This window comes from Hylobates moloch, unplaced genomic scaffold (assembly GCF_009828535.3).
Source record: "Hylobates moloch isolate HMO894 unplaced genomic scaffold, HMol_V3 SCAFFOLD_22, whole genome shotgun sequence".
NCBI lineage: Eukaryota > Metazoa > Chordata > Mammalia > Primates > Hylobatidae > Hylobates > Hylobates moloch.
Window position 1 is genome coordinate 44,109,290 of NW_026652297.1, and position 27,676 is coordinate 44,136,965.

General features: G+C 37.1%; 1 protein-coding gene across 1 annotated transcript in view; it reads left to right on the forward strand.

Annotated features, from left to right (window-relative positions):
• Nucleotides 1-345: 345 nt before the first annotated feature.
• LOC116461778 (disintegrin and metalloproteinase domain-containing protein 5) overlaps nt 346-27,676 on the forward strand; it is a 128,337-nt gene continuing 101,006 nt past the window's right edge. Inside the window, exons 1-10 of the mRNA XM_058433413.1 lie at nt 346-430; nt 1,179-1,258; nt 5,183-5,238; nt 8,626-8,704; nt 9,027-9,103; nt 9,913-10,084; nt 10,959-11,024; nt 24,774-24,845; nt 25,016-25,182; nt 25,965-26,046. Of these exons, the coding sequence (XP_058289396.1) occupies nt 376-430; nt 1,179-1,258; nt 5,183-5,238; nt 8,626-8,704; nt 9,027-9,103; nt 9,913-10,084; nt 10,959-11,024; nt 24,774-24,845; nt 25,016-25,182; nt 25,965-26,046 (906 nt within the window). The 5' untranslated portion in view covers nt 346-375. The remainder of the gene's footprint in view (nt 431-1,178; nt 1,259-5,182; nt 5,239-8,625; nt 8,705-9,026; nt 9,104-9,912; nt 10,085-10,958; nt 11,025-24,773; nt 24,846-25,015; nt 25,183-25,964; nt 26,047-27,676) is intronic.

Sequence of the window (27,676 nt, forward strand, 5' to 3'; positions counted from 1 at the left end):
AACATGCGGTGTTTGGTTTTTTGTCCTTGCGATAGTTTGCTGAGAATGATGGTTTCCGGTTTCATCCATGTCCCTACAAAGGACATGAACTCATCATTTTTTATGGCTGCATAGTATTCCATGGTGTATATGTGCCACATTTTCTTAACAATAAACTGACTGGCGTATGAATGCTGAGACGCTTCTCTTGAGTGCTCTGCTGCCTGCCAGCAGCGCGTTACCTACTTCCAATCACCTCCCGCTTCGTCTGTGCGCTTTTCCTCTCTGCAGCCTCCCTGGGCCGCTTCACGCGCGGTCAGCCCTGCGCGAGCTGCGCCTCTCCAGGTCTCAACGTCTCAACTGCTGTTCATCGCCAGGGCTCCAAGACAGCGAGCCATGTTCCTTCTTCTGGTGCTTCTCACTGGACTTGGTGGGATGCATGCAGACCTCAGTAAGTCCAGGAATCCAAGCTTCTGAGGGAGACCTTGTTCTCTCTTTTCATGGCCCAGGTCCAGCCCAGACTTTACCCTGGCTCCACGCTCTCCCGCTTTCTCCTGGCCCCTTGCTTCAAGGTCTGTGGCCAAAAAGGCAGAGAGGCAGCCTCCGACAGAAAATCGTTTTACTTCCCTGGGATGGCTTCCTGATGCAGAAAATGAACAAAAACGAAATATGTGGTTTTTTCCACATACCAAATTCTGCTACTCTACGAATAATTGCATCACTGTAAAAAAGCTATCTATCCAGGATTTACTGATTTGGCAACTGTTATCCTCCACCTGCCCCATTGAAAAGTGCAGATTATCCTTGTATTCAATATTCTATATTCGTCCCTGCAAAATCTTGCTTGATGCATCTGTGTTTTCTCATTTCCACATCTGTTTACAACACCGAATTTGGCACTTAGCGTTAACTTAGCTGTGCCAGTGCCAACTGTGAGTGTGTGTGTGTGTGTGTGTGTGTGTGTGTGTGTGTATTGAGAGAGGGATTTTCAGGGGAGAATGGGAATAAAAATTTGAGATCTTGACCAGGGGTCAGAAATTTGTAGGTAAGAATGACTAGAAAGACAGTGGAAAGGGCGAGATGTGTAGATTGTTTTAAAAATAGCTGCTAATGTAGAGAAACAAATGCAGAATCAGAGTTAGAAATGAATAACATAAGATCACAGGTATCAAAATAACATAGTTTCTATTTATTTTTAGATCCTCATAAAATCTTCCTGCAGACCACAATTCCAGAGAAGGTTTCATCATCGGATGCAAAAACAGATCCAGAACATAATGTAATTTTAACAATATTTTTACTATGAAATGTTGTTTAAGTTGCGTTTAATGTCAAGACCAAAAGTGCTGAATGTGGGCAGGACTGCACTTCTTGGGGGTAGAGCTGACAGCTGAGAACAGGTTCACAAGAGGGAACATTTTGATGTTTACGAATGTGTGAGACTGTGTGTGTTTCTGTTGATGATGAAGGATTTTAGGGATAAGATCCCTTGGGGCCAAAATGCTAAGTGTAGGATCCCCCAAGTTTGAAATTTAAGGAGGTAGCAGAAAACCTGGATCCCTCCCGGGATCAGGATTAGAGTGAGGCAAGTGAAATGAATCATGTAACTACAGGATCAGATCCTGCCTGTCTTGAAAATTTTGATACTTTTTTCATCATGGTGTTTTTTTGCATTGATTTTTAAAAAGGTTGCATTAAGATATGATTTATCTTGATAACTGAGTTTTCTGGTATCCTAGTTCTAGCCCTAGTGATCCCCTAGTGATTTGTCTTAGCTTTTTCTAAGTCAGTGAGGATCTGAATGGTGATGACCTCTGGACAGGCTTATCTGTTAATGATCACATCAATTTCACAGTCCGAGATTGGATGGTAGTGAATGTTCCTTCTCTAATAATTTGGCAGGAGAATACTTCTCACATGGCTTCTTCCAGTATAAGATAATCTATTGTTATTTAGTAATTATGGGCCTCCAAATTTATTTTTTTTCCGTTTAATGGTTTCAGAAATCTTTCCTCTCTGTTTCACATAAGGATATACTATTTATATCATTTCCCCTTCCCCATATACCCTTTCTTTACCTTTTCTTCCTCTAGTAGCTGAGTTTTATTTACCAACATGCTTATCATGCAGCTTTGAACACCCCTCCTCGCTGCCTCCCAAGTGAATTACTAGCTATGCTGTGGAGTATGAGCCCTATGACAGCTTCCCTTTCTGATTGGAAAGAAGAGGTGACATTACATCTTTGTTTAATTTCGTTTTTCGTGAGATTAATAATACCAACTCTCCCTTTCCATTGTTTATCACTGATAATCTTTGAATTCCTCACTTGTCTAATTTCTAGAATTTTTATAAAGGCATTTATAATATGGAAATTCAGTGTGTTTCTTTTAACTATAATGATTTAAAAATTTACATTGTAATATATTTTAGCAACAGAAAATTATAATTATTGTGGGATTTGATTTTATTTGAATATGTTTGGTATCATATGGAGTAGGACCTGCAAAAGTAAAAGTGCCTAAGGATGCACAGTTATAAGATTTAGTAAATAAAAATATAGAATACCCAGTTAAATGCATGGGTACATAAAGATAAAAGAGAAATACTACATGAGGCTTACTTATACTAAAATTATCTGTTGTTCACCTGAAATAAATTATAAGCATCTAAATTACATACTTCCTTCTTAAATTACAGCTTCCTGATGATTTGGCTTCCCCTAACACTTCCCTGTTTTGTAGAATTTGCTTGCAGTTATAGTCTGTTTCATTTAGATAGCAACATAATTTCTACAGTGGTCCCACCCAATGTATTTTATTCTTTTTTTCTAGTGAACATTTCCAGTAGTTTTACAGTTTTTGCATTTTACATTTAGGTGTGTGGTCCATTTTGAGTTAATTTTTGTGAGGGATTTAAAGTCTGTGTCTAGATTCTTTTTTATTTTTATTTTTTGCATGTGGCAATACTGTTGTTCTAGTACAATTTTTTGAAAATACTTTCTTTTAAAAACGTGGTTTTGCCTCTGCTTCTTTGTCAAAGATCCATTGACCATATTTATGTGGATCTATTTCTGGGATCTCTATTTCTTTGAACTGTTTGTCTATGATTTTGCAAACACCACCCTGCTTTGGGGACTGTAAATTTATACTAAATCTTTTATTTTTTTTTTGAGGCAGGCTCTCACTCTGTTGCCCAGGGTGGAGTGCAGTGGCATGATCTTGGCTCACTGCAACCTCTGCCTCCCAGGTTCAAGTGATTCTCCTGGCTCAGCCTCCTGAGTAGCTGAGATTACGGGTGCCCGCCATCATGCACAGATAATTTTTGTGTTTTTAGTAGAGACAGGGTTTTGCCATGTTGGCCTGGCTAGTCTTGAACTCCTGACCTCAGGTGATCCACCTGCCTTGGGCTCCCAAAGTGCTGGAATTACAGGTGTGCACCACTGCGCCTGGCCTTATACTAAGTCTTGAAGTTGGGTGGTGTCAATTCTCCAACTTTGTTCTTCACTTTCAATATTATATTGGCTATTTTGGGTCTTCTGGCTCTACATATAGAGTTGAGAATCAGTTTGTTGGTGTCTATAAAATAGCTTGCTGATATTTTCATTGGGATTACATCGATCTATAGATGACGTTGGAAAGAACTGACATCTTGACAATATTGAGTCTTTCTATCTATAAACATGGAATATCCCTCCATTTATTTAGTTCTTTGGGAGTTTTTGCATTAGTTTTGTAGTTTTTCTCCTAAATATATATTTTGCTGTATTTCTACCTAAGTATTTCATTTTTCAGAGTGAAATGTAAATGACACTGTGTGTTTCACTTCTTACCTGTTCATTGTTGGTACAAAGGAAAGATAATGAGTTTTTAATATTAACTTTGTATCCTGCAATCTTGCCACAATTGTTTATTTGTTCCAGGGTTTTTTTTTGGGTGATTCTTTCAGATTTTCTACATAGACAATCATGTAATCTGCGAATAAGGACACACATTTATTTCTAGCCAATCTGTATCCATTTTATTTGCTTTATTTGCTTTATTGCATTAGCTAGGACTTTCAGTGTGATATTAAAAAGTACTGGAGAGAAGGGAAGTCCTTTGCCTTATTCTTGATTTAATAGGATAACTTTCATAGTTCTCACAATTAAGAATGACATCAGCCATTAAGACCCTATCTCCAAATATGGTCACATTTTGAGGTGCTGGGGATTAGCATTTCATCTAATGAATTTTTAGGGGGGTTACAATTCAGCTTATATCAGTTGGATATTGTATATGAAAAGATGTGGAGGCTCTGCATAATGTGTCTTTTGAGAGTTTTTTCCTTCTATTGGTTGATTTTGTACATTTTTGGTTTATTTTAGTTTTTTTTGTTTTAGCTTTGTAAAATATGTAGATTTTAAATTTTATTAGTGCTTTCATATTATCCTTTAATTTTAATCTTATTTGTTTAATATAAAAGGATTTTAGAGGGCACGATTTTAAAGATCCCTTCCAAATTCCACTTATACTTCTTTTCAGAATGCCATTCAACCAATTCCTCACTGAGCAATTTACCTGAATCAAAGTAGCTTGTTATGCTCCAGTCTAAAGTTGAGGAATTGAAAACTGTTAAATGCTATTTCTTAAATTAACCAAATACATAATTTAATGACCATTGCATTTTCCATTATCTTCTATGGTGTTCTCTAGACATGTCTTTAGTCTCCCTGTATTCTCTCCTACATTCTATTCCAGGGGAGTTTGATTGTTCACACAGATAAGTAAAATGCAATGGCTTTTGATGTTATATTGCTAGAAGTATATTACATTTCTTGTACTTCTATCTTTTGGAAGGGTCTCTTTCAATGAGCAGGACAATTTACCTTCCAGGAGAGCTCTAGGTAAGCAACCAATGGGTCCTCACAAGGACCCATTGAGGTGAACATCCTTGACGGTGGGGTCTGTCTGAACTGAAAGATAATAATCATCGAGTAAGCTTCTCCCTCAGAAGTGTGAGTAATAGTGAATAGCAGGCAAATGTGTGCTTTATCACTTAGTTCTCAATGCAGAATTCTGAAGCTCCAAGTATCTGTGTGGGAAGGAAAGCCAATATAATGGTTACAGGTTGTTATTCATTTTGTCAATATTTTAAACTCTAATTTGGAGAAGATACAGTATTTGGCATGTGTTATTATTGAATTTTTCTAATAATTTTGTTATAGGTTGTTTATATGATTACAATAGAAGGAAAGCCATATTTCGTCCATCTCAAAAAGCAGTGAGTAATTAGTTTGTCCTTTTAAATTTTAATACTTTGGCTTCTTAATTTCTAAAAGTATGTATAAGTAGAATGAATCATTTTGATTCAAATATATTGATACCTACTCTATACTGAGTATTGAGTAAAGTCCTAGGCATGCAAAAGAGAATAAAACATATTGCACTGTTAAAGAATTTATAATAGGCCGGGCGCGGTGGCTCACGCTTGTAATCCCAGCACTTTGGGAGGCCGAGGCGGGCGGATCACGAGGTCAGGAGATCGAGACCACGGTGAAACCCCGGCTCTACTAAAAATCCAAAAAATTAGCCGGGCGTGGTGGCGGGCGCCTGTAGTCCCAGCTACTCGGAGAGGCTGAGGCAGGAGAATGGCGTGAACCCAGGAGGCGGAGCTTGCAGTGAGCCGAGATCGGGCCACTGCACTCCAGCCTGGGTGACAGAGCGAGACTCCGTCTCAAAAAAAAAAAAAAAAGAATTTATAATAAAGAAAGATACATTCAGACACCTTAATAGAAAAACAAATAATTTTATTATAATATGGTAATATGATAAATGTGTAAATAGTATTCCTTGGAAGTCAGGAAAGGCTTTTATGGAAGAGGTAAGAGATTGTTTGTATCTTAAGGGAAGAGACAGAGCTATGTAAAGAAGAGGGGCAGGACAGGGGGACTTTTTTTTTTCTGAGACAGTCTTGCTCTGTTGCCCAGGCTAGAGTGCAGTGGAGTGATCTTGGCTCACTGCAACCTCTACCTCCTGGGTTCCAGCAATTCTCGTGCCTCAGCCTCCCAAATAGCTGGGACTACAGGTGTGCACCACCATGCCTGGGTAATTTTTTGTATTTTTAGTAGAGATGGGGAGATGGGGTTTCACCATGTTGCCCAGGCTGGCCTTGAATTCCTGGCCTCAAGCATTCCTCCCTCCTTGGCCTCTCAAAGTGCTGGGATTATAGGCATGAACCACTGCACCCAGCCAACATTCTGTTTAGAGAAGAAATCATGGTAAGGCACAGAGGTGTGAGACAGGGTGGCTTTTCTGATGTGCACAGTGAACAATTCAATGTGAATTATTGAAGCACAAATTTTCTGAAAAATAGAGGTAAAAGATTCGGGAAAGGTAGGTAGGAGCCAGGCTGTAGAAGATTCAGAATGCTGTGGTCAGATATTGGGAGCCAAAAATGGTTTTAAGTATGTACTTATGTAGCCACATAGAATCTTTTAGGCTGTTTTTGAGGGGACCAAGTTAGAGTTAAGGTGATCAATTATATCACTATACAGTTTAGGTGAGTAACGGCAGTGGTTTGAACAATGGCACCAGTGATAGCACTTGAAAGAAAAATTGGTGGACCTCAATACAGATTTGGTAGAATGACTGGTAAACAGTGAGGAATTTCAGATAATTTAGTTGTCGCTCAAGAAAATGAATAGCCTATAGCATAATTAACTGAGGAATATGAACAGGGGATATATTTGTGTGAGGAAGGGATGATTTCGGTTTTTTAGCACATGTGAGATATCCAAGTGTGTTTTTTCCTCTAGATCAGGGGTGTCCAATCTTTTGGTTTCCCTAAGCCACACTGGAAGAATTGTTTTGGGCCACATGTAAAATACACTTATGATAGCTGATGAGCTAAAAAAAATTTTTAAAATCTCATAATGTTTTAAGAAAGTTTACAAATTTGCATTGGGCCGCATTAGAAGCCATCCTGGGCCATATGTGGCTAGGAATTTGAATCTCTGAAAATATTCAATAGGAATATTGGGAAATAGTTTTAGCTATAGGTATATAGATCGAGCAGAAAGCGATAGCTTGGCTGTGTTTTTTTTAATGAGTGCTCTTACGTAGGGTGCTTATAAATAGATCGTGGCTAAAGACTGAACCTTGGGAAATGGCAATGTTTCCTGGGATAGGTTGAACAAAAACAGCAGCCAACATGGAAGATAAAGCTGGAGGGACCAAAGAGGTAGGAAGAATAGCAGAAGAATGGAGTGTTATGTAAATTAAGTGAGGGGACTGAGTGGCCACAGTTTTCAAAAAGAAGCTAGAGGTCCAATGTAAAAATGATTTTTTAAAATGCCTTTTGGAATTGGCATTCTAATATTTGTGGACCTTTTCCAGGGAAGTTTCAGGGATAATAAGAATTGAGAAAGTGAAGGAATTGTGTGTAGACAATTCTTTTGATGAAATCTGTTAAGAATTGAAAAAAATGTACATAAGGAATAGCCACAGTAGAACATGGGGTCAAGAAAGAGTTCTTTAGGATAATAATGACTTATTAGTATCATTTTAAATAGCATTGTGATAAAAATCCAGTAGAGCACAAGAGTTCAAAATTATAGGAGAGAAAAAGTAGTGTCCTCCGTATATGGCACAGGATGGTATCTATAGCACCAGTGTAAGGGTTTGTTCTGAATGAAAGCAGTAACCTTCTGGCAATAAAGATAAGGAGTACAGATGGGAACAGGTGATCTGGCAGTGAGGGAACATGGGGGTTTTGTGGGATGATTGACAGGAGTAGTGTCAAGTTTTTGAATAGTTACTGAGGGAAATACAATTCTGACCAGAGTTATTGAGAAGAAATTGGCCCTTAGCAAAGCTTAGCAAATATGAATTTGTAGTGAGACCAAGTAACTCTTTCTACATTTTGTTTGTTTTCTACATTTTCTGTTTCTACATTGTCTGTTTCCACACTGCTGATAAAGACATACCCAAGACTGGGCAATTTACAAAAGAAAGAGGTTTATTGGACTTACAGTTCCACATGGCTGGGGAGGCCTCACAATCATGGTGGAAGGCAAGGAGGAGCAAGTCACCTCTTACGTGGATGGCAGCAGGCAAAGAGAGAGCTTGTGCAGAGAAACTCCTGTTTTTAAAACCATCAGATCTCAGGAGACCCACTGACTATCACAAGAACTGCATGGGAAAGACTCGCCCCCATGATTCAGTCATCTCCCACTGGGTCCCTCCCATGACATGTAGGAATTATGGGAGCTACAAGATGAGATTTGGGTGGGGACACGGAGCCAAACCGTATCACTGTCCTAACCTTACCCTTTAATTTTGAAATTTGGGTATAAAATCTAAAATCAATGAGTGAAATAGACAAAGATTAGAAAGTTCTATGCTGGAAATTGGGACCTATGCTATTTCTTCTTCATGTCTCTAGCAATTTGAGTTGCTCATTTATCTGCATTTTTGTATTGTATGTCATTCTAGTTAAAATGTCTCACTAAGCACCTAATTCAGTTTAAGTGCTAGAAATACATGGACAATAGGATAAAACAAGTAGATTAGCACTACTTTAAATTTTTCAGTAAAAAGAAAATTTGTATATGAATATTTTTTCTACCTTGTTTCACAACTTGAGCATGTTTTTATTATTTTTGCCTAGATCAATTTTATCTTCAGCTTCTGTTATTAATTCTTATGACAAAAATGACATCCGTCATTCCAAACCTCTGCTAGTTCAGGTAAGAATTAGGTTTTTTTTGTTATGTATTTGTAATTCTAGATTTCTTTAAAAAGACAAACATTCTATAATTACTAGAATGTTATTTTACATATTCGTTGAAATTGAATAACAGGCTGGTGCTTATTTCTACATGGCACAAATTTATTAGGTAATTGCCAGTTACATTAAAGTAGAAATGTAGCTAAAGTAATAAATAGTAAATGTAGCTAAAGTAAAAAATAAAAAATATAAAGTAATACATATAAATAAATATAAATAATATATACGGGGTGTTTATTTTAAAAATAAGTTATCCATTAATTTTTCTTTTTTTTTCCTAGATGGATTGCAATTATAATGGATATGTTGTGGGTATTCCAAATTCTCTTGTGACTCTCAGCATATGTTCAGGACTCAGGTTGTAGACTACGTAAAGATACTCAATTTGCCAGTATTATATCCTGCTAGCCTATGAATTAATTCTCCATGTATCTGTTCTAATTCTATAATCACCTTTGTTATATTTCAGTTCCTTAAGGACTGAACCAAAATTACTAATAAAATAGGATTGATATTCCAGCAGTATCTGTTCCTGGTGAGAGGCTACTTGTTGATACTGACAGGATCTGCTGCTTTAGGCTTTAAGAAAACTTGAGTATAGGGAGATTGATTGGTCTCCTCATACTTTTTTAGTTTTCTCAAATTCTATTCTTGTCCAATTTCCTAATGTCCTAGAATAATTGACAATTGTGGAATGCATGGGACTAAAGGGATGCGGGCTCTGCAATCAGTCATTATTAGGTATATAGTACCTTCAATCCAGCCCACACAAATGAATGATTTAGGGTATCAAGTGTCAGAGGAGAGTTAAGTGTATCAAAGAGAAGGAATCAAAGACTAAAGAAGAGACTGCCTAGAGATTCTACAGGCTGGTTAGAAAATATACGTAACAGAAAGGAGTTTCAACCTGTTTAAGTGCACAGATCTATGCCACTACCATGCTTTCTTGAAGATAATCACAGATGTGTAATGTAAGGTAATGTGTATCCTGTGATATAGTGGTCTAGTTCTGGTGTAAGAAAGACCCCAAAAGATAAAGAGATAAAAGTAAAAAAAAAAAAACTAAGGTCACTTTAAATCTTAAAAACTGTGGCCCAAATTTCTCATTATAATATTATGGTTTTAGTAGAATCATTTCAGACTTGTTTCGATTGTCTTAACACTCAGGGGAACAATGCAGCTGAAAAACATCTCATATGGAATTGAACCAATGGAGGCTGTATCAGGATTTATACACAAGATTTATGAAGAAAAATATGCTGACACTAATATTCTCTTAGAGGAAAATGACACTTATTCTTGGTTTAATTCAGAGTATCAAGTCAGAAAAAGTTCAGAAGTAAGTATTGACTCTTTTATTTTAATTTAGTATAATTTTGTGTCATAAAAAGTACTTTCAGAGCCAAGATTTGGTGACTTACAAATCTTAAAACTATTTTACTTTTTAATGAGGGCCCTACATGACTTTTAAAATGGCAAGAGAATAAACTTATGTTTGTCATTATGCTTGCCGTTAGATGAAAGCTTAGCAAAAACTTAATCTTAGAAATATAAAGATATGAATACAGTATAAAAGAAACTGAAACATTAATTTTCATATGTGAACATTTAGATAATTAATGTAAAATATTCCTTTACTTCAATTACTCAGATAATTTAGGGGAGAATATTATACAACCTGGATTTCTCCGTTGAGAGTTCAAAAATGGATGAGCAACTTACATAAAGTACATGTAAAGCAAAGTGATGATTTTTTTTCTCTACCAAGACCTATAGACTGCTTTAAATAACACGTCTGGCTCTAGCAAATTGCCATTGGTTGTAAATTTTAATATTTTTCTAGACTACATTGTTTGCCAAAAGTAACTTCCTAGTAATTGGTAGCAGAAAATCTGCTCGCATGAAAGATTAGTGTAAAAATTATGAAAAGGCTAAGAAAAAACAAAGCTTTATATTATAAACTGAAAATTTCTGTTTCAATTATTATAAAAGTAAAAGATACCTGAGTATTTACATATCTTGAGAAGTCTAATAGAAATGTCTTACTACCCAGGGCACTTTGAACTGGAATCTTCTGAATAGTACCTAAATTTTGTACTTGAAAACAGCCTCGTTACGTAATCAGGAGCAATGTATCTTTCAGTTTATCTCTCAATATAATTTCAGGAGAAGGTAAATTTTTGTAAATTCCTCATGACTCGTGTGTTTTTCAGAAAACTGACTTTATTAAGTTATTTCCTCGATATATTGAAATGCATATTGTTGTGGACAAAAATCTGGTAAGTCTTAGTTTATGCATTGTTATTTTAAAATTAATGTATCTCTTTAACTTGATTTCAGTGAGGCAATGGAAATTACCAACCATTCTGTTTTGCATTTGCAATGAACACATTCATACAAATTAATCAAGTTTTCATTATTTTGTATATAGCATCTACTCACGTTTACAAAGTGAAGCATCTTAATTTCTAAAGCTTGTTGACATTGTTGATTTTTCAAAAAACCTACATCCTCAGTGAAAGGATAGGTTACAACTCCCTTAAGCCCTCAACCCTCATATACAATAGTAATATTTAACTGCCTCAGTCTAATTGGAAAGATGGTCTACAAAACAAATATGCACTTCTTTAAAGCAAAAGGAGAAAACATATTATCACCTGTTTTCTTCTCAGTTCTAGGTAAATGAAATAAAAAGAAAAACCAATGAATAAAATACTCATTGAGAATTCATAACTATACTTTGGGTCTCTTATGGATTTAGGCTCCGAATATTTGTTACCTATGTGGTTAGGATTCTAATCCATGAGGCTACGCTTGTCCCCGATTGGTAAAAGATGAGGGTGCATGATGGAAGCAAATAGTATTTATATCTGGAGGAATGTCACTTCAAGCAGAATACCTCAGGATTCCTACAGATTAATATCAGCCATACATAAATGGGCTCACAATCCATAAGGAAATAAAACACCATTAACAATGGTTAGCAAAATAAAAGTATATGTATGGCTAATATTCATTTTTTAAAAATATAGTTTATGATTGGCAGAACAATAGGGTGACTGTCATTAACAATAATTCGTTGTATATTTTAAAACAACTTAAAGAATGGAATTGGAATATTCCTAACACAAGGAAATGATATTAATGAATGTTTGAGGTAATGGATACCCCAGTTACCCTGATTTGATCATGACACATTGTATGCCTGTATCAAAATATCACATGTACCCCATAAATATGTATAACTATTATGTACCCATAATAGCTAAAAATAAAACATTTAAAATAAAATAAAATAAAATAAAATAAAATATTTTTCCCCTCAAAGAATCTGTTGATTCCAGAAAGGGTGAATATGAGTCAGGGTAGCTGAGCTAAATGTTGACAGGAATAACAAAACTTGAAGTTCATGGCTCCTTAGAGTTGGGTCGAGGGTACTTTAGTATAGCTAAGTTGACCCAGTACAAAGCAAACGCATACAATGAAATAATATTTCTATAAAATTACAAAATCAGAGGGAGGAAAGCAGAACTTTAAGCACAATCAACTAAAAGAAGGCAATTAAGAGAAAGAAAAACACATATTTAGGATTTATTTAATAAATCCAGAACAAATTTGAAAGCCAATGTTAAGACAAAAGATATAAGCTAAAATACCTAAGTAATTATATGTAGGGGGATTAAGTACTGCAATTAAAAACCAAAGATAAAGATTAATTAAAAGCAAAGACAAAGATTATCATACCACATACACATATAAACACACACACATTCTGCTTACAAATGACATATGTAAAATATCGTACATAAGTAACAAAAGTAAAAGAATGGAAAAATATAAAGAAATTAAAAAAACTAGTTTAGCTGGATTAATATCAGACAAAATAGATTTTTATACTTTAAAGTAAGTATAAGTTTTCTATTGTTGCATAGCAAACCACTCCAAAATTTAGTGGTATAAAACGTAACAATTTATTTATTTGGTTGGGAACCCAGAGACTTTTTGCATTTTTACCAATCTTAGACCCTTTTAGTTTAACTTGGTGGCCTTTTATTGAAATAGCTATCAGATATGGTTTTGCTGTGTCCACACCCAAATCTCATCTTGAATTGTAGTTCCCATAATCCTCATGTGTCATGGGAGGGACCAGGTAGAGATAATTGAGTCATGCGGGCAGTTTCCCCCATCCAGTTCTCGTGATAGTGAGTTAGTTCTCATGAGATCTGATGGTTTTATAAGGCACTTCCCCCTTTGCTGGGCACTCATTCTTCTCCTTGATGCTGCCATGTGAAGAAGGATGTTGATATGGTTTGGCTGTGTCCCCAACCATATCTCATCTTGAATTGTAGTTGTCATTATTCTTAAGTGTGGTGGGTGGGACCCAGTGGGAGGTAATTGAATCATGGGGGTAGGTCTTTCCCATGCTGTTCTTGTGACGGTGAATAAGTCTCATGAGATCTGATGGTTTTATAAAGGGGAGTTCCCCCACACATGCTCTCTTGCCTGCCACCATGAAAGACATGACTTTGCTCCTCCTTCACCTTCTGCCATGATTGTGAGGCCTCCTTAGCCATGTGAAACTGTGAGTCAATTAAACCTCTTTCCTTTATAAATTACCCAGTGTCAGGTATGTCTTTATTAGCAGCATGAGAACAGACTAATATACTATCTTAAACATTTTGTGGGATTTCTTTTTTAAACAATTTTTTTTTCCAAAGAGCAAGTTTTTTAAATTAAGATTTCAAACGCATAGGAATACACTTAGGAGGGTTCAGCTACTTTATTAAAACAAAATACACATTGCTGTGAGGTTACTAGTGGCAAGTATGAGGACTGACTTAGATCTAGGTGCAGTCTAGTGGGGGGCTTGCAGGGGAAGTTCCCCTAGAGCCCTTTCTAGAAATGGTCACTAATAGGAAATTGCCCACTCCTCTGGTTGTTTTCCAAATGGCATGTTTATGTGTGGATTTGCTTGCAGCATCGTTTGTTTGATTGCTTCTAGATGAAAAGAGAAAAAGTTTATAAGAAGGTCTAAAATATTGGGCTAGAATATGAGCATAGTGAGGGAGTACAGGTTCATTGTGTTTAGTAATAGAAATTGTAGTGCTTATAAGTGCATGATTTGGGAATCAGAGAGATTGGGGATTGAATCTTCATTTTGCTCACTAGAACTCTAATCCATTTTTCTTTTTATTGGGGGAAAACACGTAACATTAAGTTTACCATCACAACCATTTTAAAATGTATAGTTCAATAGTGTTAAGTATATACACACTGTTGTGAAACAGATTTCTAGATCTCTTTCTTTTTGAAAACGGATACTATCCCCATTAAACATGAATTCCCTCGACCCTGTCCCCCCAGCTCTTGGCAACTACCTTTCTACTATCTGTTTCTATGATTTTGACTACTTTACATACTTCACAGGAGTGGAATCATACAGTATTTGTACATTTGTGATTGCCTTATTTCATTGACATAATGTCTTAAAGACTCATCCATGTAGCATGTATCAAAATTTTATAAATTTTGAAAGCTGAATAATTGTCCATTACATGTATATGTCACATTTTGTTTCTGAATTCATCTGCTAATGGACATATGGGTTTCCACATATTCCTTTTGTGAATAATGCTGCTGATACAGCTCTGATGACTGGAGGAACTCCAGGGTCCTTGGGCTCACGCCGATTTAGATAAAATGACACAGACACATGTGGAGTGGTTTTAAGGAGCGGAGAGTTTCTTAGGCAAGAAAGAAGGAAGGAAGAAGAAAACAGCTCCCCCATACAGAGATAGAGGGAGGGAAGATTCTAACAAAGAGAAACCCCATGTGTGGCAGAAGAGTGGTTGCTTATGTTGGGATGCTGGAGGAGGCAGTGTCTGATTTGTGTAGGGCCCAGGGGATTGGTTTGACCAGGTGTGTCATTCACATAGCCCACAGAAAACCTGGCCCTCCCACCTTAGTCCTTTAATATGCAAATGTGGGTCACTATTATGTTTTGAACACATGGTGTTATCTGGAGATGGCCATGACACTTGTCATACCTGGTGACAAGGAGAAGAAGGCGGGAATCGCCATATTGAGTGGACCCATTTTTTAATTGCCGGCATTTGCATATCAAAGCCTGCCAGCCTGGGCCTTCAAGCCTCCTTTTCTGTTAGAGAAGAAATGTTTCAGGGGGTTGCTTCTTATTACAGGAAAATTTCCACTAAGAACTTTACCCTTTCTAGCTGCCTAAAAACTATTTCTTAACAACTCCCATATTATTCCCCACCTCAAGAGAAGCAAACCTAACTGCTGTTAGGGGGTGTTGGATGATGATTCTTTCTGGCTACTTCCTGCTGAAAAAGGGCATCGTGTGCGGGAAGAGCAGTTGGGTCTTCTCCTGAGGTTGATTTAAGGATTCTCTGAAGAATGGCATGTTTATGTGTGGATTTGCTTGCAGCACCATTTGTTGTTTGATTGCTTCTAGGCGAAAAGAGAGAAATTTTAAAATAAGGTTTAAAATATTGGGCTAGAATGTGAGTATTAAGATTACCACCATTAGTAGGGGTCCTATAGACCATAACTGATGGTGGAGTTTGACACCTGTTAGTTACACCAATGGATTGCCATACCAGTTTACCTTCACTAGATGTCGCTGTATGTTATTAGAAACCTTAATATAAAAGTAACATTTTCCTTGAGAAAAGCATACATTTCCCCCTTGACTTACCATTAGAGAATAACTTAAGCTTTAGGCCATTTTATAACTTGCAATATGATTGGGAGAAATATGTTATTGGGTGGCTAAAATACTGTTAATTTTAACAATTCTTTTCCTTTAATAATTAAAATTTTTAATGACTTTTACAGACCCTTTTATAACATACTTAAACATTTTGACTTGTCCTAAACATCCATCCTTTAAACAACAAATCATTTCCTTTTAGGACAAGTACTTATTATATGAGATTCTTCCTTATATAATTTTTTCTTTATAACCTTTTCATAGCTTAGAGTGCATTATATTACCAACCTTTAGTAAAAAGTCCTAATAAACTTAATGATAGTAAAACTTTCATGCTTCCTTCTTATTCGTAACTGTTACTCTTGTTATAAGCAAAACAATCTTGACTAAATCTTTTCTCCAATTATTAATTCTGATGATGATAATTAGGCAAAATATTTTAGCAATTAGAATTCCACAATGAGAACTCCACATTGTGGGTGCCACAGTGTGCTACTGGGGCTTCAGTATAGCTTTATTGCAAATAGTAATGTGACTATAACAATTTTCCACAAGAGTGGCATAATAAATAATTTCCATTTAAAACTTTACTTGCCAAGATCTAACATTTCCCTTTGGGGACTTACAAAGTTATAAAGGCAATCCCATGTATAATTAAATCTCCCTGCAAATATGCATTAAAAGTTTTAATATTCGGCGGTGAACTTTGAGAGGAAAGGTTAGAAACAATAAAATGTATCTGGTGAGGTAGGAGCAGGGCTGAGTAAGATGAGTAGTCCTCAGTTACTTATTTTTTTATGATTTTTAGCTTAAGGTCTTCTATTTCTTCACATTGATATTCTGGACGTTTTTCTGGGCTGTCAGGGGTTGCTCCCTCAGTTTTTCAGGCTTTGACTTGAGTGTGACGTATTCAGGAGTTGATTTTTGTAACTTTTACTGCCGAGGGGGTTGAAAGAAGAACAGAGTAGGGCTCTTCCCAGCTTGGCTTATTAAGGAGACAGAGAAGAGAGTTTTTACTAAGTTTCCTGGGTTAAATAAAGGTGGTTCCTGTTGGAAGTGAGCTAGAGAGGTTATATGTTTAATCAGTTTAGAGGTTTTCTGCCTGAAAACAATTTTTGAGCACATTGATAAGTTTTATCCTTTCCCAAGTGAAAAGCTTGGTGAAGGATTTTTTTTTTTTTTTTTTTGAGACAGAGTCTCACTCTGTCACCCAGGCTGGTGTTCAGTGGCACCGTATTGGCTCACTGCAACCTCTGTCTCCTGGGTTCAAGCAATTCTCCTGCCTCAGCCTCTCGAGTAGCGGGGATTACAGGTGCCCACCACCACGCTCAGCTATTTTTAAAAAATTTTTTAGTAGAGATGGGGTTTCACCATGTCTTGAACTCCTGACCTCAGGTGATCTGCCTGCCTCAGCCTCCCAAAGTGAAGGGATTACAGGCATCAGCCACCACGCCTGGCCCCTGGTGAAGGATTTTAAGGACTTTCTATTGGCTGGAAGCTGGAAAATGGAGTTTGCCATTCTCTGACTATAGCCATTTTGAGGGCTGAAAAGTATGCCCTTGAGAAGTGGCCTATTTTATTTTTGCAGGGGAATACTGAGGTTAATTTTTCTTATGGAGCCTTCCTAGATTAGAAGGGCTTGAAGCGTGTTAATGCCTTGAAGTTTCCTTGTCGCTGACTTAGCTGCCTGATCAGCTAACCTATATTTTTTGGCTACCTTATCTGTTTCCTTTTGATGTTCCTCAGAGTGCATTCTTGCTATTTTTTTTGTGATAGAAAAACTGAGGATAATAGCCTGCTAATTTTTTGGTGACATTTTATAGGAGATTTATTGGTGGTAAGAAAATGTTTTTCCTTTTAAATGGCAGCATGAGCATGGAGAGCTAAGAAAGCATACTTAGTGTTAGTATAAATGTTAGCTATTTTTCCCTTGCTTAATTCAAGTGCTCTTGTAAGAGCTATTAGTTTAGCTATTTGAGTGCTTGTGCCTGGGGAGAGTGACTACTGTTTATTCAGCCTTATGTACTTCTTGCTTTAACCACTGTTTGTTAGCTACTTTATGTGGAGTGTACCTAGTTAAATTATTTCCTAGGGTTAACTTGAAGGCTTTTTTGAATAGTAGAACTATCATGACAATGGCTTGGAAGCATGTGTTAATAGGTCCTCTTAACTGCAAATAAAGTTGAGAAAAATATTGGATTAGAGTTTTCCTTGAGATGCCCCTTAACGGTCATGTTATGGGAAGAGGGGAGGCCTGGATTAGAGAGGTGTAAAGAGAGAGACTGGCTCTAGTGTTTAGAAGGAGGTCGACTTTCCTTTAATTTCCAGAATTAGCTGGGGATCCTGTGCTATAATGGCAATTTGAGCCGCTGGAGCTGGGGCTTGAGCCCCGGGACCCATTAGTCCTGCTGGACCGTCTGTGAGACTGTTTCTGAACCCAGTAACCTCCACCTCTGGGGGCAGTTTCATCTCCAGTGGTTTCTGCCACAAACTAGACACGGTTGAGGTGGCTTCATCTTGCTGCCTGGGCATTCCTTCTTAAAATTCCCTGGCCTGACACACTAATAGCAATTAGCAGATGCACCTGGGGGATCCTGGACTTTGCAAGCCTGCAAAGCTGCTGCTAGAGACTTTGTCCTTCTTCTGAGGTTTCTTTCTTTCTTTTGGGCCTCCTTCTGGTCCCTATTATAAAAGACTGAAGTGGCCACCTTCAGGAAGTTCTCTAAGGTGCTATTTGCTCCTATAGCTTGCTTCTGTAGTTTTCTTCTAATATTGGGAGCAGGCTGTGTAATAAACTTGTCCTTCAGGATGAGCTGTCCCTTGACTGAATTAGGGGATAAAGAGGCGTGTTCTATTAGTGCTTCTCTCAGCCTTTCCATAAAGGCTACAAGATTCTCATTTGGCTTTTGGTTTATTATAGATAGTTTTGAGTAATTGAGTGGTTGGTCCTGGTTTTTCATAGGCCTTCTAAAATGCATATTAAAAAGTGCTTTCTTTTCCATTCAGCTCCTGAGCTATTGGGGTTTCAGTTAGAGTTGTCTACTGGAACTGTTTCCCTCCCAATTGGGAATGGTGTTTCTACTACTTTTTCACTTTCCCAATCTACTTTCTTACCTTTTGGTGTATTATGGGAGATATATTGTACATTTTCAAAATTCTCTGCTGCTCGCAGAGCTGCCTGCTTTTCAGCTGCAGTGAGGGTCTGACTTAGGAGCAACATGACATTACTTCATATTTTGGAGAGCTTTTATATACCTATCAGGGTCGTCAGAAAATCAGCCTAAGTCTCCCTTTATTTGCTTAAGGTCCTGTAATCAGAAGGGAACTTGAAGGGGCCCCAACTAAGGGGGATCCTTAGATGGTTCCCCTGGAAGTTGCTTTTTTAATTTTGGGGAACTATTTTCCCTGGGCCTGCCTGATACGATTGCTCAAAGAGCTGGGCTGATCTTACAATACTTGTAAAGGTTTAGTAAAAATGCTATGCCCTTCTGGAAAAGAAAATGAGTTGCTTTTTTCTTCAGTGTTCTGAGGTTAAGTGCCAGTGTTTCAGAGTGCATTCCAGAGGGGTGCAAGCTGAAGATAATTTGTTACCCATTTAGGAAAAGAAAAGAGAATAAAAGCGTCCTTTTATTCTCCTTCCTTTCCATATGACCCAGAATGGAGGAGAAGACAGGGAGCATCCTCGGACAGTTTTCCCTCCCTGGTTTCTGGATCCTGGCCCCATGTGAAATGTGCCACCCATGCTTGAAGGCATGGTCCTTCAAGCCATGGAATCAGATGAACTAAGTGATGGGACTAACCACGCTTTACCCATGCAACCTTAGCTTCTCCGCCTTTTGTGTGATTCCCCTTTGACTTCCTAAAGCTGTGTGATCCTCCTGGCTCCCCGAAAAATGGGTCTCGGGAGAGACTGTGTCACCTTTGGGCAAGGCTCCTTTAATGTAGGCAATGTGCTAGATTTCCTGCTATTATGGCCCGTGCTGAAGCATTTACCCTTAAAAAAAAATGGTTCCGGTTATCTTCTGAATTTAAAATCCCCTTACTAATTAAGTACTATCTTAATTGGAGACAGAATAGGTGCCTTAAAAGAATGTAGCAACTGAATGGCCATTTTCCTGCTGATGGGACAATATCGAGACTAAAATTTGGCTGTGGAAGACATCTTACCCCTAACTGCTGCAGCAAAGGACCGGCAATGTGTCTTATGAAGAGGATTTCTATTTCCACTAGATGGCGCTGTTGGCTTAGAAATACCGTGGGCTCATCCGCGCGTTAGTAGTGAGTGACCTCACTGTGGGTGAAAGAGGAGAACTCTTTTCCTAGAAGGTTGCAATGGCATTTTCCTGAGCTATATCCCCAGTCTACAGCATTTCCTGATCTTGCCTAACAGGATTATTTCCCTAGCCCATAAAAGTTCCACACATTCGACACACACAGAGAGAGTAAGAGGCTACAGATAGAGAAGAAAAGTTTGGCGACAGGATAGCCGGAGGAAAGCCTTGAAATTAAAGGACAGATTTAAGGTTGAAGTTCGCTCCTAATACCACTCCGATGAATGAATTCTCGGCCCATGAGCCAAAATGATACAGCTCTGATGAATGGAGGAATGGGGGGCTCGGAATAAAGAGGAACCCTGGGTGGAGCAAAGAAGTAGTCGCTTATATTGGGAAGCTAAAGGAGGCATTATCTAATTTGCGTAAGGCCCAGGGGATTGGTTTAACCAGGTGTATCATCCACATAGCCCATGAAAAACCTGGCCCTCCTACCTTAGCTCTTTAATATGCAAATGTGGGTCACCACACTGTTTTATCACATGGTGTTACCTAAAGGTGGCCATAATACTTGGCACACCTGGTAACCAGAAGGAAAAGGTGGGAAACACCATGTTAAGTGGACCCAGTTTTTAATCATCAGCATTTGCATATCAAAGCTTGCTGGCCTGGCCCTTCATGTTGCGTTTTCTGTTAAATAAGAAATGTTTCAGGGGGTTGCTTCTTATTACAGGAAAATTTGCACCAAGAACCTTTACCCTTTCTAGTGGCCTAAAAACTGTTTCTTAATAACTCCTGTATTATTGCCATGAACGTTGGTGTGCAAATATTTTTATGAGTCTGCACTTTCAATTTTTGTATGTATATACCCAGAAGTAGAAGGTTAGCTCATATGGTAATTCTATGTTTAACTTTTGAAGAGCTGTCATACTGTTTTCCACAGCAGCTGCACCATTTTCTATTCCCATTAGTAATGCACACGGACTTCAATTTCTTCCCGTCCTCACCAACAATTGTTATATTCAGTTTGTTTTATTAATAATAGTAATTCTAATGGGTGTGAAGTGGTATCATCTTGTAGGTTTGATTTTCATTTCCTTAATGATTAGTGATGTTGAGTGTCTTCTCCTGTGCTTATTTCCCATCTGTCGATCTTCTTCAGAGAAATGTCTGTTCAAGTCCTTTGCCCATCTTTTAACCGCATTGTTGTTTTTGTTGCTATTGTTGTTACAGAGATTGGGGATTTCTTTATGTATTCTGGACATTAATTCCTTATCTGATATATGATTTGTAAGTATTTTCTTCCATTCTGTGTGTTGCCATTTTACTCAGTTGATGGGGTCCTCTTGATGCACAATAGTTTCTAATTTCATGTGGGCTTTTCTGTGTATCCAGTTATAGTTTAGTCCATTCATCAAAAGCCACATTCACAAATTCTTTTAAAAACAGGCACCTTTACTCTGGGAGGCTTGCCAAGCTTCTGAGTGACAACTCCCTTAATTTTAGAAACCCTTTTGTATAACTAAGGATGTCTACTAAGCACAATCTTAAATCTCTCAAAGGTTTCAACAAAATGTATTGTAGTTATACCCTTGATGTGAGATAGTTTCTTACTTTGAGTGTGAATGGCTGGAGATGAGGATTCTCCTTACAATCTGAACAGTTTTTTCCGTTAGCATATCTCTTTCTTCTTTTACTTTATCAAAAACAGCAAATATAAGCTAATTGACACACTTAACACTGATTTTAAATTATTTTGCAGAAGTTCACAAATTGATTAGGTACATTTAAAATTTTTTTTCAAAGGCTACACATTTGGTATAGAGTACACTGCTCAGGTGATGGGTGAACCTAGATCTCAGAAATCGCCACTAAATAACTTAATTATGTAACCAGACACCACCCTTTGCAAGTAAACTCTCAGGATTTTACTTCCAGCAAATGAAGGCAAAAGTGACTAATCAGAGCAAATAGACATAGCCAGGTGCATCAGTTGCAGGGTGCATGAGCCTCATCCAGCTGGCACAGAGCACTGCTTCTGTGACCACCAAGCTGCAGACAAACCAGCAGACTGCAAAGAACTACATCACTTAGAAGCTGATAGAAGTCTTATTATTGTGATAGATTATGCTGAAACATTGAGCCTTACTGTAATTCATCATTTCATATAGTTTTCCCAATGACAGTAAAATCCTGCCACAAGTGGCACTGTCAACTTTTCTACTTTTCTATGTGCGCTCCCTTTTGCTCACATCAACATTCAAATTACAGAGTCTCGTTCGCCTAAAGGAGCTGCCCTATTGAAGCAGCATCGTTGCCTGGGTTTGTCATCTCGTGCCGAGATTAATGACATGGACACACACACATGGAGTGGGTTAAGGAGCAGGAAGTTAAATAGCAGAAGAAAGGAGAGAGGAGAGCAGCTTGTTCTTTCTTATGAGAGAGGTGTCCAAAAGGGAAAAGCCGGCCGGCGGCGGACTGCTCCGGATCTTATAGGCAGGCTGGGGGAGGCAGTGTTTGATTTACGTAGGCCTCACAGTCTGGCTTAATCAGGTGTAGTGTTTACATGGTGCCCAGGGAAGGCTGGTTGCCCCGCCCTAATCTTATTATGCAAATGGACTTTCTACTTGGCCAGCGCCATCTTGTCTGCTCCTTACTGTACGCGTGGCTGGCAAGGAGAAGAGAAGATGGAGCTGCCATTTTGAACATGCCTATTCCCAGGTAGCCTGTTCCTATCGGCACAACTGCCGGCATTCACCTGTGCAAGCTTCTAGCTTGCTTGTCTGTGTCTGCAGCTTGATTTTACAGGCTGATGTTTGTTAGAAAAGAAAATGATTTTGGAGTTGCTTTTCATTAAAAGGAAAACCTTACTGAGGACTCCCGTACCCTCACTATCTGCCTAAGTAATTTCTTCTTAACTCCTATATAACTATCAGCTCGGTAATGGGACCAATTCATTTAACCTGCACTGCAGTACAGCCACAGAGCCGAGGAATAGGTATAGGATCCAGGGGGACTGAGTCCTCCCAGCTGGCCCCTCCTGCCATTTGATTCAGTGATAAGAGTTCCTCTTTCTTTTGACTTAGGCTGATTTATAGAAAAAAAGCACATTCCAGAATAATTAAGTTAACTATTAGCCAGATAGTCTTTAGCTGCTGGCTTGGATTATATAACAACTCCCTAATTCTAGAAGCTAAGGAACAGAAGGACGGCATTTTCTCTGATTTCCTATAGTTTTAATGCTTTTCCACTCTCCCCTCCCCTCCTCCCAGCCCACGGTTCCACCACTTCACTGCATATGCCTTTGAAAGTCTATGTGGATCATATTCCTCAGCTATTTTGATTATCTTGGGTGCTTCTGCTTACACTGCCATGTATCCTGGCCTCATAAAATATTCACTTTACATGACCCTTGCTTGCTGCCTTTAACACACTCACCATATAACACTTGCAGAGCCAAAATTCTAGGAAAAGCACCTGCAATTATTAATGCATTAAGCCAGTATTCCGAGATGACTAAATGCATTGTTTCTGCTGTAGAAGAAAATGCTGGGGTGAAGCCAGAGCAAAGGTAAAAGACCTGGTTTTCCTTAAATGGATATAGCCTCAGAGGCATTTATTTATTTATTTATTTATTTTGAGACGGAGTCTCGCTCTGTCGCCCAGGCTGGAGTGCGGTGGCGCAATCTCGGCTCACTGCAAGCTCCGCCTCCCGGGTTCCCGCCATTCTCCTGCCTCAGCCTCTCCGAGTAGCTGGGACTACAGGCGCCCGCCACCACGCCCGGCTAATTTTTTGTATTTTTAGTAGAGACGGGGTTTCATCGTGGTCTCGATCTCCTGACCTCGTGATCCGCCCGCCTCGGCCTCCCCAAATGCTGGGATTACAATCGTGAGCCACCGCGCCCGGCCAGTAGGTTTTATGTATCTATGAATTTGTCCATTTCTTCTAGATTTTCCAATGTATAAGTATATAGTTGTTCATAGTAGACACTAATGATCCTTTGAATTTCTGCAGTATCAGTTGTAATGTCTCCTTTTCCATTTCTAATTTTATTTTTTTGGATCTTCTCTCTTTTTTTCTTAGTTTAGCTAAAGGTTTCTCAATTTTGTTTAACTTTTCAAAGAATCAACTTTTTGTTTCATTGATCTTTTGTTCTTTTAATTTCATTTATTTCTGCTCTGATCTTTATTATTTCTTCTTCTAATTTTAGGTTTGGTTTGTTCTTGTTTTTGTAGTTCTTTAAAATGCATTGTTAGATTGTTTATTAGAAATTTTTCCTCTTTTAAAAAATTTTTTATTTTACTTTAAGTTCTGGGATACATGTGCAGAATGTGCAGGTTTGTTACATAGGTATACATGTGCCATGGTGGTTTGGTGCACCCATCAACCCATCATCTAGGTTTTAAGCCCCGCATACATTAGGTATTTGTCCTAATGCTCTGTCTCCCCTTGCCCTCAACCCCCTGACAGGCCCCGGTGTGTGATGTTCCCTCTGTGTGTCCATGTGTTCTCATTATTCAACTCCCAATATCATCCTTGCTATTTAATACTGTCTTGGCATTTTTAAGCAATTAGACATAGGAAGAGCTTACTGAAAAAGAAGAAATTAGAACATGTATTATACGTTGTGAAAAAGGATGTTTCTAATACAGTATACAGTATCATTTTAATGGTAATCCTCTCATTGAAGATTTTCCCACCTTCTCCACATACTGTTTTTCAGTGTAGGATTACATTTATAATTATAGAAATGAGAACTGCTTGAAATATCCATTTTAGAAATTCAGTGTTCAATTTTCATAAAAAAGAAATAGTACTACAAATTGAGTGCATTAAACATTGCCTAAAATAATGTTATTATATATTTTTATTAAATCATTATTTGCATATTATTACTGATTTCCTGGATTTCAATTGGAGTGGATTCCTATGGCTACTTTAGAATATAGCATATTGTAAAATGAAAGAGATGTGATATATTAATTACATCCACTAGTTTTTAAAAATCATTTATCTTTTTCAGTTTGATTACATGGGCTCCGATATAAACGCTGTAACGCAGAAGGTTATTCAGATAATTGGCCTTGTTAACACTGTAAGTTTTTAAAAACTATTTTAAAATATATTTTATAAAAATGATGTGTAGAGTAGTTTGCTGTGCTGTTGAAGAGTTTCCATAACCAAAGTACTGTATCAAATGTGTTTTTAGAAAATGTAACATAATGTTCATTTATTTAAAATTTTTAATTTATATTCTTCTTTTAGATGCTTACCCAGTTACAATTGACTGTTATGATATCTTCAATTGAAATCTGGTCAAATAAAAACAAAATTTCTACTACAGGGCATGCTGAAGATGTATTGTTACAATTTTTTGAATGGAAAAAGGACCATCTTAACTTGAAACCACATCAAATTGCATGCTTACTTTTGTAAGTGTAGTATTCTGCATTTTATAACATTAAAGGAATAACTCAAAATGATTTAATATGTTCATTATGAAAAATAAGCATTTATTTTATATATATTGTGTTCTACACATTTAATATAGATACTATGGAATGTGAAAAATGCGAGCGGGAGTCCTTGTCCTCAAGGAGCTAACTTGAGGCAAAACTTAAAATGTTTTATCAAACAACATAAAGTTATTAATAAAAGTAAAATTCCACAAAAGATATTGAAATAACTAAAAGTTTAATTGTGAGTGCTACAATTTATTTGATTTCCTTTGGTTTATGAACCTTTACCCCAGGTTATCATATTTCTACATTCCTGGCTTACTTCTAGTTAATTCTTATGTTTTTATTTTCTAATATAATGAAGGGTTAAATTTTCCTCCTATCTAGAATTTAATGTGCAGAAAAATCTGGTCAAAAATAAATAATAAATGAATAAGGAAGTTATAGAAATTTGAATTTTCAGGGCTGTAAATATAGAGGAAACCAGAATAAAAACTATAATCATTAGTGCAATAGTATTTACATAAATTGTCAGGCCTTATCCCAATTATATTTCTGGATATTTATCAAATTCAAAAGTGAAAAGTGTATACTGAAATATTCTTAACATTGAAACTTTGAGAGAAATGTGTTTATGGTATAATTCAAAGGAGAATGGTGTTTGGGAGATAGTAATTGTTTGATAATGTTTGCTGCTATGAAACTTATCAATAATACCACTTTTAAATTCACTTATGGAAAAAGTTATTTTTCAGCTACAGGAAACTTCCCCCCTTAATAGGAGCCACATTTCCTGGGCAAGTATGTAATAAGGATTTTGCTGCTGCAGTTGCTCTGGTAGGTAATTATCTGGTTTGCTCTCAATACTTTCATGTTTCAAATTTTCCTAAATATGTTTTTTTTGAGAAGGAGTCTTGCTCTGTCACACAGGTTTCCTAAATATTTTAAAACATGCATAAATATATTACTTAGTTTCCTTATAATTTTATAACTTTTATATTACTAATTTGGAGCATAATCAAGGGGTATGTCAGGAATGGGGTGAGAAGGAAGCCAGTGAGCGCATGATGCATTTTCATAAAGATCAAGCACATTTACTCCTGGTTAAGGAGTAATATTAGATCCTCCAATTCCTTTTCTCCTAGGATGTGATTATATTTTTGTGAAATTACTTACTATCATCTTGCAGGTCACTCTGTGTTCATTTTTTCCCCCTTTTTGTTCTCTGTGCTTCACTTGAGTTAATTTCTATTGATCTGACCTTAAATAGAATTATCTATTCTGCAACAGTTTCAAATCTGCTATTAAGCCAACCAATTCAGATGGCTGAATTTTTAAATTCTAGAATATCTACTTTATGATTTTTTAAAACTTAATTAAATCTCAAAATCACATAATTAAGATATAATCAACATACAAAACCTGTACTTATTTAATGTACACAACTTGCTGAGCATGGAGATAAATATTACACTTGTGAAACCATCACCACAATAAATGCCATAAGCATATTTGTCATCTCCAAAAGACTACTCTGCTCCCTATTCTTATTATTAGTAGTAGTATTTTGTCATAATAACATTTATTGGAAGTTCTATCCTCTTAGAAAATTTTTCAAATTAATATTTTACATTTTATTTTAGATTCAGGGTATACATGTGCTTGTTTGTTACATGGATGTATTACATACTGGTAGGGATTGGGCTTCCAGTGTGCCCATTACCAAATAGTGAACATTGTACTCAGTAGGTACAACTGGGTTCTCTATTTTCTTCTATTGATCTATGTGTCTATTTTTGTAATAGTACCATGCTGTTTTACTTACTATAGCCTCATAGTATAATTTGAATTCAGGCAATGTGATGCCTCTAGATTTGTTCTTTTTGCTTAGAATTGCTATGGCTATTTGTGCTCTTTTTGTTTTCATATGAACTTTAGGATTTTTTTTCCTAACTCTCTAAAAACTGATGTTGATAATTGGATAGGCATTGCATTGAATCTGTAGATTGCTTTGGGTAATATGGACATTTTAATAATATTGATTCTTCCAATCTATGAGTATGGGATATTTTTCCATTTGTTTGTGTCATCTACAATTCTTTTCCTAGTGTTTTGGAGTTCTTGTACAGATCTTTCACCTCCTTGGTTAGATGTATTCCTAAGTATTCTGTGTGTGTGTGTGTTTATGTGTATGTGTTTGTGTGCCTACTATAAATGAGATTGTTTGGCTCTCAGCTTAAACATTATTGGTATATAAAAATGCTACTCATTTTTGTTCATATATTTTGTATCCTGAAATGTTACTGAAATAGCTTATCAAGTCTAGGAGTCTTCTGGAGGAGTTGTTAGGGTTTTCTAGGTAAATGATCAAGTCATCAGTGAACAGAGATAATTTGACTTCCTCTTTTTCAATTTGGATGCCATTTGTTTCTCTCTTGCCTGATTGCTCTGGCTAGGACTTCCAGTA